Raw genomic sequence first — 11,133 nt, forward strand, 5'->3', positions numbered from 1 at the left:
TTGGCACAGTCCCACTTGCAACTGAATGGGCTGTGTTCTGCCTTCACACAAAGGACTTGTCACCCCTGCATTCTTCATGCAGCCAGGTTGCAGTCAGGGCGGGGGAAGCAGGAAACTTCAAGCACTTCAAAGGGAATGCTCTAGAAACGTTTCCTACCTCAAAGAAGGCACTTAAAAACAATAGGACCTTCAGCCCCAATCTTCAGTTCACTTTCTGAACCCTGCAGAAGGCCTCTCATAGGACTGTCTGCTGCTGTAGCATGCTGTGCACTTCAGAAGACTGCTTTACTGCACCTGGAAGAACCTGCTTTGAACCCTCAGAGGCCTGCCCCGCTCCTTTACCCCTGTTCACTGCTGAACCCCGGTCTACCAGAGTGACTCAAAGGGCTAGTGGTCTGGCCTCCTGATCAGAGTTTCAGGGACGGAAAAGGCCTCAACCATCTTGAACCCACACCTGGACCCACCCTGAGTGAGTGCTAACCCCCCAAGTGATGCCCCCTCATTCCTGGACACTTGGTGGTGGTACTTAAGGTGGCCAGCTAGCCAAGAACCAAAACCTGGGACTTTAAATATTTGTGACTAAATCTGCTTTGATAACCTGGAGGATACCAGGACCAGCCTGCTCGTCTATCCTCTGAAGGTTCATTTCCAGTCGACATGACTATGTGACAGCTCCAGCTACGTTCTTCTCCACAGTAGCAAATCCTGTTAAATGCTCTTTTGTTGAACCGATATCCGGCCTTGTAGAACTCTGGAGATTTTTGACTTCCAAAAAAGTGACTACATCCGAACGAAGAAATCTTCATTGCGGCTTCATCCAGCAGCTCAACAACAACGCTCCCTCCTTGGACACCGTCTGCAGCCTTGCCTCGCTGAACTTTACCTTCTCAGAAAAATGTTCTTCAAATATCTTCTAAGTCTGAAGTTAGGCGCAGACTCGGCCCAGCCTACTTCTTATATCCGACTTGCACTCCATTTCGGTCAGCCATATATTTCAACTAGATGTCCGCGGATGGTGGCTTGATTTTTTGGTATGTAAAAGAAACAACTGATGGACGTAATGCTGGACAATGCAAACATTCACCCCCAGTCACAAGGATCTGGGTTAAATCCATCATTCTTTTGCACACCACACCACCCCAGTTTGGACCCAGCCATGTGCAAATCAGTCTTGACCCTGTTCCTTATGGGAACAGTCCAGCCCGAACTGCCAAGCCAGGTCCCCTCTGGACCGGAAACAAGCATCCTGGAACTGGTTTCAAGACATCACCCTTCATCAGCCAGGCTAGCATAAATCCAGTGGTGTAGTGAGTACGGGACAAAACAATGGATTTAGGCCCAGATCTCTGTCCTGGGGTGAATAAATGAAATTGTTCTGTATTCTGACCATCAATTGTTCTTTTTGCATTTGTCACCCCAAGTGGGACGGGAATGCCCAGACGTGGGTCCCATGCTCTCCATGCCACTGGAGTCAAGCTATCCTGGCTGATGAGGGCTGAAAGCCCGAAACCGGTCCTAGGATGCTTGTTTCCAGTCCAGGGAGGACCTGGCCTTGCAGTTCGGGCTAGACTGTTCCCATTGGGTGCAGGGTCAAGACTGGTTTGCATATGGCTGGGTCCAAACTGGAATGGCATGGTGAGCAAATAAACAATGGATTTAGGCCTAGATATCTGTACTAGGATGAATGTATGACATTGTTCTGCAGTCTGTCCATCAATTGTTTTTGTTGCATTTGGGGTTTTTTTGTAGCTGCTTTTTTTTTACCTCAAACTTTTAAAATTCATAACTCTGTTTCTACTGATTGGACATTTTTCGTTTTGGTGTCAAATAATTTACTAAAATATCCTCTATTTTTCTAAATTGGTGTGGGATTTTTATTGTGTTGTGTTTTCACTTTATTACTGTTTGTGTGCTGCATAAATGCTTTACACATTGCCTATAAGTTAAGCCTGTCTGCTTTTGTGCCTAGCTAACACAGGGTTAAGCACAGATTAATTTAGTGACTTCTGTGGTTCACCCTTACAGGGATTGTGGCAGTTGCTTAAGCAGATTCACCTGACTGAACATATGTAAACAAACATCAAAGTAGACTTCAGGAGTCTTCACTTTGTCTTCGGACACAATTTCAGAGTTATTTACTTTACTTTAAATGCCTGGTACCCGTTTTTCATCTTTTTATAGAAAGTCATTTCTTGCTATCAGTAGCAAGTCAGGGTCTCATTTAGAGTTTGGTCGAACAGGACCTCTGCCATAAATAGGATTCAATGATTGCCTGCACTTTTGATGGTTAGGGGAAGAGCCAAGTTTCTAGCAGTGTGGCCCCGAAAACCTGTGACTGGCAGCCTGCCCTTCAAATGCCCACATACTCAGAGCTGTCCTTCCAATGTACTGTTTTCCTGTTTGGAACCACGAGGAAAAATCTGGCACTTCTAATTAGGAAATAATAGAAAAACCATTCTAAAGAGCTAGGAAAAAACTACCAAAGCATCAGGGCCATGATTTTTTTCAAATACAATCCCCTGCTTTTGAGTTTGTTCCTTAAAAACAATAATAGTTTGCAGAGCAGGGTCATAACAACATGACATCTGCTCAACCTACTTTTCTGCCTTCTGTGCAGCCGCTACAATAAAGGATGCACATAGGGCGGTGAGATCCCTCACACAGGTGGGAATCTGATAATATGGTGGGCATCCACTGACTTGGCTGGCTGACAAGCAACCCACTGCGGTCTAAATAACCTTCTCTGTCTTGGCTGCAATAGGTCTATGCCAATTTCCATCCATAAAGACTTGGATTGACCAGAATGGAAATTCAGCTGTTCTAAGATCTAAGAGGGATTTCTATAAGTTAAGCATCATTTGAGTATTGTCTGCACAGTTATGAGAAGGAACCTTTTTTTTCCTTCTTTTTATGGCAGGGGAATGTGGGCGTCCCTGGACAAGTTCCTTGACCCATATGAGAAGGAACCTTAATGTGCGGCAGCCGCTTGTGGAGTGGGTGAATATATGCCTTGAAAAGGGTGACTCACTGTCTGGGGCAATTTAGGTTCACTGCTGGATGGAGGCATTGCTGCTCGTTACTTCCTAGGTTCAATGATGTTCACTAAAACCAAACACTTTTATGTCTCATTAAATCCAGGGGGTACCTAAGACTTCTTAATGACTGGAGCCAGTAAGGCTCATTACCACGTGGGCAGTGTTGTCAGGGGCACCTGTAGTTCTGCATGCATGGGTGTTTGACTGTGTGATGGTTTCTGTGTGCATGGATACACGTGGGTACATTGCTCTGTCTGCATATGTGCACAAAGGCAAAATCTATGTCAATGTGCATTGAACATTGAGAGTCTGTGTGCATGCGCTATATAAAAGTCTGACCTGTTGGCTTTGCCAATGCTTGTTTCATGTTGTCTTGAACAATTATGAAACTCTTGTGTTTCTGCCTCTTTTATGGCCAGTCGTGAGGGAGCCTCTAATTACCTTTTCACATTTCTGGCAGAGTTCAATGTGTATACAAATGACCTAGTGAATGTAAAAATGTATGCTCTGAGGCTTTGTGCGCCTATCCTTCCCTCTGTAAACATTTCCATTAGTTAAACTAGACGGCCAGGTAAATACAGCACTGCAGCAGTGGTACCCGTACTGAACACAAAAAATGGCAACTGGTATTTGTGGGCTCAATTTACAAAGACTTTTGTCATCATAGGTTAGGAAAATATGTGCAAATTACATGATTTTATGAGCACAAATCCTGGCAGGAGAACAAGTGTTCTCAACAGAGGGCTAATCGGACACATTAAGGCCCTGGTTTAGAGATCAGTGGACAAGGTACTCCAAGCAAACATGAAGGAGTACTCTCACTGCCAGACTCCCTGTTCGCCTGCCCTATTTTGAGTAGGGTGATAGTCAGAATTCCGTCAATGGAGCCAAAAAGGAATCCCCTTGATCGAATACTGATGGCCCAACAGAGTAGGAGCCGTCGTAGGAAGGACTTTACACTGACAATCCTATTTAGAATGGATGCTGGCCAGGTTTTTTTTCCCTGTCCATCAATGCCAGGAAATACCTGGTGGTAAAGGATAGAAGAAAAAAATAATGACCCCCACACCCTGGGAGAAAGCTCCCAGGGTGTTGGGCCATTAGGGTTTTTTTTCTCTAAAACAAGCTCCCACTTTTTGAGTTTGTTTTTATAAAAACAGAAAAGTTTTGAAACTTTGCGCTGCCTAATGGTACCTTCTGTCAACCTTTTCATACATTGACAGGACCTGCCATGACAGCAGTTCCTGTAAATGTACAGAGTTGCCAGAGGGCCGATGGGCAACGTAAATTTGGTAGGCGGCGTTTCCCTTGTGATGGCAGAGGTAATGTCCGCTGTCAAACCCAAAATCAGGATCTGAGGCCCTCATAATTGTCACAGAGCACCTAGAGGGGCCTGTAATAGCTGTTACGGTCCCATTTGGGAATCATAAGTGATGCAGTATTACTACACCCAGTATCCCCAAGTGCTTTAATCCCACATTTCTTACCAGGGACAACTCTTCATGTGATCTCAGAGTATTTTGTCACTAGTAAAAGCCCACAAACATGCGCATACATACAGAAATTGGTATGGAAACACTGTTTCCCACATGTTATTTCATACTGTGCACTAGCCTTAACAGGGCCGGACTGGGAACTGAAACTGGCCCTGGCAAAAAATTCGACCGGCCCCAGAGAGGGGTGCTAGTGGAAAGCATCACTTTGTTACCGGGGGCCGATATTGCAGCTATGCTGCTAAACCGGCCCCCGGTAACAAAAACGGCCCCCCAGGAGTCCAAAACCGGCTCCCACCATGGCATCCCACCGGGGAAATGCCCGGTGCCCACTACAGCCAGTACGCCCTGCCAGCCAATTGTGGATCACTTTGTGATGCGCTAATAATGTGGGCATTTACCAGCAGGCGCGGTGCATCCATTAGGGCGTTGGGGCGTAGCCCCCCCACCCGCAGCTTCGCCCGCAGCCTCGGCGTCTTTGAACTTAAGTAAACTGAATCAGTTTACTTAAGTTCAAAGAGGAGAACTGACAATCATGTCAGTCAGCATGACGTCGGACCGCCCACCCGGGGGTGGGCGGTCCGACGTCATGTTGACTGACATGATTGTCAGACAGACCAGGCAGGGGCAACAGGCAGCAGCACAAGTGCGCATGATTGGGAAAGGTGAGCGAATTTTTGCTCCGTGCCCAGTCATGCGCACTTGTGTCTGCTCTGGCTGGCGCATGCCCATTAGGAGACCGAGGATTGAGCAAAGGCTAAAACCTCGGTCTCCTAATGGGCAGGCGGGCGAGCAGTAACCGCTCCCTAAGCCAATCCTGGCACTGCTGGCAGTGCCAGGATTGGCTAAGAGTCTGAGAGGGGCTGTAGGCGCCAACGGACGGACCCGAGGCGGCATGGACGTGCTCAGGACCTCAGGTAGGATGATAAGGATTTTTTAAAATTTATTTGAACACCCCCCCTCCCCCGCGCGACCCCCCCCACGCGACCCCCCCCCCTCGCGACCCCCCCCCTCGCGACACATACAACCCCCCCCCCACGAGCCACAACAGTGCTTGACCCTGGAATATGTGTACTCCCTGTGGTGGCGCTTTTAAATTAAAATGCCAATCCTTGTGTTCTGCTTTACTGTGCCCGGTGGTTGTGAATGCCCTGCTGAAACTCCTTGTGATTTGGTGAGATTTTACAGAGCCCATCGTGTGCTGCAAGGTAGCTGAATGGGCTCCGCGCCTACTGCAGACATCTGTTTACTTTGCAACAGATATTTGCTACGGGCCGCAGGGCACTCATTTGCGAAGAGCTGGGCTTCTTTAATTTTCACAGATAGTAACTTAAATGGAGATTCTCATGTTCCGCTTTGCTGTGCCTGGTGGTGGGTAATGGATTGCCACTAGGGTCGGCTGACCCTCATTTAAGAGTGGGTCTTCGGAACCCGTGCTGTCCTCACCGTCAAGAATGTTATCGTGATCAATATACATGAATGTTACGGAAATAGTTTCTTTCCGTGAGACCAAATTGCTTTTTTTAAAAAATCTGGTTGCGAACAGATTTCTGCAACAGGCATGGAGCTAATGAATGGGCTGCGCATTTGCTCCATAAATCTGTTAGCAACTAGATTGAAATAAAAACAAAGTGTTCGCACGGAGAGAAACTATTTCCGTAACATTCAAGTAAAATGCTTCGAGTTTGAGTAGTTCAGTTTACCTCTAACTTTTTACTCTTGGCCTAGGGAATGCAGGGTGACCCATTTTATTTATACAGTTACAATTATTCAATGTTTTAATTGTATTTCCTGTATAAACATGGTACAATTATAATATTTTTCTGAAGGAACAGGTTACTTGTTGACTAATTAGATTGTGAATGTGATGGTTTTGGTTAAAGAATCAATAGATGATGAAGGAAAACAAACAGCAATACCGAACATTATTGGTCCATTTGATGTTATATATTTAGGAGATAGTTATCAGACCTCACCTATCTGACGTGAAAATGAGTTTTGTGAGCTGGTGCCAATACATAGTAACAATTGTCTGACTTCTTATGACTCGCCATTATTCTGGAAACTTGGCATTGAGTTTTTAGCTTGTCTGTGCTGTTCCAAGCAAAGACCAACCATCAGTAGATACAATTTGCGCATGTAGATCAACAAATAAAGAAATATGTGAGGTACTCAGGCTTATCTCAAAGTCTGATATGAAGTTCTGTGGTTATACTGAATAAGTAGCTACCTGCGTCATTATACGAAATCTCTTTATTGTTGCCATAACCGCACTTTCACAATAGCTTTATTAGCCTTCTTGGTATCTCAAATATCCTCGACAATGCACCATTTGCACACTATTTTTACCCCAAAAAATTGGGGGGGGGGTTCTACCTTATGACGGTCGGGCTTGCTCGCTGTGCGAGCACACCAACAGCCACTAATCCCAAACCTTTAGGCCCAACTAATTTCAAATGTCACCAGCCGCCCCTGTTTTTAAATTCGGGCCATCCCAAATGTGATTCCTAAAATATATCCAGCTGTGGGAGCATTACAATGCACACACTGTCTCAGAGATCGGCTGTCAATAGCTGTAGAGCACATCTGCATCTAAGGAAATATTACAGCCCCAAGGTGGAGCACGCTCGTGCCTGACTGGCGCGCGCAGAGAAATGTGTTTAAACATGCCTTGCATACTGGAGCCAGGGTGGGATGTTTTGCTATGTTTGCCAGACAGAGCAGCTTTGCTTGCCAAACGCCGTGTTAGAAGTCACTGGCACAATGCTGTTAGCCAGACAATTCCAACGGAACATTTGAGGTCTCTTTGAGCAGCGTAAGAAGAGGTCTTTTTGGGGGTTACTTTTTTTAAAACATGAGTTCTCCCTTCTGCTAATAAAATCTGCCCTCTGGCTAAAACCAGATCCAAATATTCAGAAAAGACCATGTTTCCACTTGGCTTGATACCAATTCAATGTATATTTTTTAAAGTTTCAGTTTTCAATTACTGTGACTGTGGCCAGGTTTTGGACTGAGATCTTGAAATCCCATCATTGCTGAGGCTTGCACAGCCTTACTGTCTTCCCCATGCCTGACCACAACTTACATGGCTAGGCAATTGAAAATACAAAGGCAAGCTGGAGGACTCTGCCAGTAATCAAATGCAGAGTGTTTTGTTCAGTGGCAACTGGACTCATAGACACACACAGGGGCCTTATTACGAGTGCAGTGAAGCGGAATTGTAGGAGGTTACTGCTCCACCATACTAAGCGTAGTCTGACGTTTCTGGACTTGAAATTACAAGGTGACGATGGTTAGGAGTTGCAAACACAGGAGCAGCCCACCTCAAACATGCTGCCTCCAAAACCAAAGGGGAGCAGACAACCCCCCCAACCACCACAGAGAGGCCACAGCCTCTCCTGGCACCAGATGCCCTCCCTAGCCAACATCCCGTACTGGCCCCATCGTATCTTCCATCTATCAAGAGCATGACAATATTCAAGAGAATCTGAGCAGCTATGCAGATTTTCACCCAGTGTCTCCTGCATTTCAAGGTCCGCATAGTGATTCTCATTTACGGTGGCTTTCCCATCATCAAAGATTTCATTGCACCTCCTGCTGTTTCCAGCAACATTATCCCCTCACAAGACCTTTGCAACAAGCGTTTGGAATTCTTCTGTAACAAAATCACCTCCATATGCAGCATCTTCGAGCCTCAACGGGACCCCGTCACCATAGCAACTCAACTTCCCATCACAGTCGAAGAATGAACCCTGACCTCGTGGCATCCCGTACCTCCGTCAAAATAGATGCTACCATGAAGACCATCCAATCGGTGGCCTGTCTGACACTCCCATCATGCCTTCACCAAAGGACTCCTACCAATCAGCGAAGCACTAACACTCATCCTCGGTGCCTCCATCGACCGAGCAGTATTTCTGGACACCTGGAAACATGCTACGGTCACACCTCTGCTCAGGAAACCATCCGCTGACACAGCCATACTTTTCAAGTACAGACTACAGACCCATCTCCACCCTACCATACCAACCGAAAGTCTAAGAGAAACAAATAAATCGACGCCTCACCAAACACCTCAGCAACCACCAGCTCCTCTACGCCACACAATCCAGATTCAGGCCCAACCATAACACAGTAAGGGAACTCATTGCTGCCACAGACAACATTTGCATGATCCACGCCAGAGGTGACACAGCAGCCCTCATCCTCCTGGACCTCTCTGCATTACAGCCTGACACCCCATTCTCATCAGACACCTGCATGAGATTGGCGTCCAATGACTCGCTCTCCACTGGAACTGCTCTTCTTAACGGATAGAACACAAGCTGTCAGCCTGGCACCTTACTCCTGGGAAGCCTGCAAACTCATCTGTGGAGTGCCTCCCTCACTTGCTGTTAAAATTCACGCATGTCGTTGCCTGGTGTGTATTGTGCTAAAAGTTCCTAAAGGGAGTCCTGCACAATTTGAAAGGTTACTAGATTACTGTTTCCATACAGAGCCGCAGGACTGTCATGCCTTTTGAAAATATTGAAAAATATTTGGGACTGATGAGTTATGTGTACTGCATATCTTTATATCCGTCACCTGCGCATTCCAACACATTCATGGCATGAACGCACGCTATGAATTCCCCGGATACAATGAAATAAATGAACAATGATGAACAAGTAAAGCTTCGGGCACTTACGAAAGCCTCTGCAGTGGAAAACCCCAATTCCCCAGGCTCGGCCTAATATATGTGCACATCTGTTGTGAGGATGGCGACTGAACAGCAGCGTAGGCAGCCTGACACTTACATTGTGGATACAGGGACTCACCTGAACCCCCAATCTCATTTTTCAGGGGGACCCCGACATGTTTCTTTATTTTATGGTAAACGTGATACCCTACTGGTACACAGATTTGCTTTGGTGGTTAAAAATGATATATATTCAATGTCTGGTCTTACCCTGTACACCCTCCTGCCTTGCCGCGGCGCTTGGCTTCAAGCCCTTCCGTCTGCTTTGTCCATAGACTGGAGGACTGCCAACCACAGCCAAAAACCAAGCACAAACGGCATAATGTCTCTTCCACATTCTGACTGCTGTCCAAATCCACCCTCTGAATGGAAAAGACATGTTTTATTACTGCTGCACTCATGGGGAAGAATGGATCACATTATGGTTGTTATTTATTGACGCACCCCATTTCCAATTTCTTTTCTTTACTAAGACAAGATAGATGCTTTTTAATATTAAAATATGACATTCAAATCAACTTAATTACACAGAAACTATAAAGTTATTACTCATCACAGCGCTTTTGGCATTCACAGTTCGGGAAAAATCTGCGATCATGAAGCTGATTCGTGCTTTTTAAATGCGACCACAATAGTAAAAAAAAAAGACAATATTTAACAACACAAAATACTCTGAAGTATCTTAATTTCAATAAAAAAGAATGTAAACATGTAATGATGATGGTAATAATCATAATAATAGTAAGAAGAAGAACAACAACCAGCAGCAGAAGTGGTAGCAATGATATAAGTATTTTTATTGTTAAGGCTAATATTAACTACTTACAAGAATAAGCTATATATCACATTGCATATTTATTTCAAACTACTTACAGGAGTAAGCTATATATTACATATAGTTTATATATTATAAGTTATGTGCAGATCAAGAATAACAGTTGATATGGTTCACAATATTTGTTATTTCAAAACATTCTTTAACAAAGATCTCAAATTGTCCTGGAAATATTTGCCAACATTTCCAATGATTGAAAACATAAATGACTGTGCCATTAGCCAAATATCCCAGTTTCATGCATTTTTCCAGATAAACCAAAAAGACCTTCTGTTGAAAAATAAGATAAAGTAAAAAAAACAACTTCATGCACCAGTAGTAGACACTTTTGCAACTTCGAATCCTATTTGCATAGGCTAAACTTAAATGAGTTACTCATTTGCGAATTAAAGGATCTTTTTGCTTACCTTAGGAGACGTTGTAATTGCACATTAATAGGTCCACATCTTTACACGTTTTAAAAATGAGCAAGAAATAAATGCAAACAATATTTCCGCATGGATCTGTGCTCCTGCAAACAGCAGGCTCACGCTTCTGGTACAAATATGATCTTTTGAGCATGTTTTGTAGACACCGTTGGATCCAGAGGCATGGGCCAGAAGCCAGTTTCCGAAGTCTGGGAGGTGGGCCACATAGTTCATGTTAAAGGAGCATTGTCTACAGAAGTCAGAGGCTGTGAGACTCTGGTCCGGATGCCTTCTATTTAAATTGCTTTACCCTGTGTTCTTTCGATGGGGATGGCACGAACCCTGGGGGGAAACAAAACAGCAGAGCACTCAGGCGAGACTGGGTACAACTCAAGGCTTTAGAAACAACGTACGGTAGGCTACAACAATCTACTCATTGAGAGCGCCCACAAGACTTCGGGACGGGCACAAAACACAGTGCAAAGGTCACGCTGATGTGTGGAAGTGCAGCCTTGAGAACACAGCGGCAAAGCGCAGAGGCCATCAGAGGACACTAAGCATTAAACCACCAACAACCCAATTACTCCATTCACAGGAACCTTTCTGCTGTCTTTAATGTAATTGC

At 45.0% G+C, this 11,133-nt stretch overlaps 1 protein-coding gene across 1 annotated transcript in view; it reads right to left on the minus strand.

Annotated features, from left to right (window-relative positions):
* The window catches only part of COL28A1 (collagen type XXVIII alpha 1 chain), a 688,108-nt gene extending 677,463 nt beyond the window's left edge, over positions 1–10,645 (minus strand). Inside the window, exons 1-2 of the mRNA XM_085630877.1 lie at positions 10,509–10,645; positions 9,477–9,628 (exon numbers count right to left, since the gene is read on the minus strand). Of these exons, the coding sequence (XP_085487003.1) occupies positions 9,477–9,603 (127 nt within the window). The 5' untranslated portion in view covers positions 9,604–9,628; positions 10,509–10,645. The remainder of the gene's footprint in view (positions 1–9,476; positions 9,629–10,508) is intronic.
* Positions 10,646–11,133: the final 488 nt, after the last annotated feature.

Source organism: Triturus cristatus, chromosome 10 (assembly GCF_964204655.1).
Source record: "Triturus cristatus chromosome 10, aTriCri1.1, whole genome shotgun sequence".
NCBI classification, from domain to species: Eukaryota; Metazoa; Chordata; class Amphibia; order Caudata; family Salamandridae; genus Triturus; species Triturus cristatus.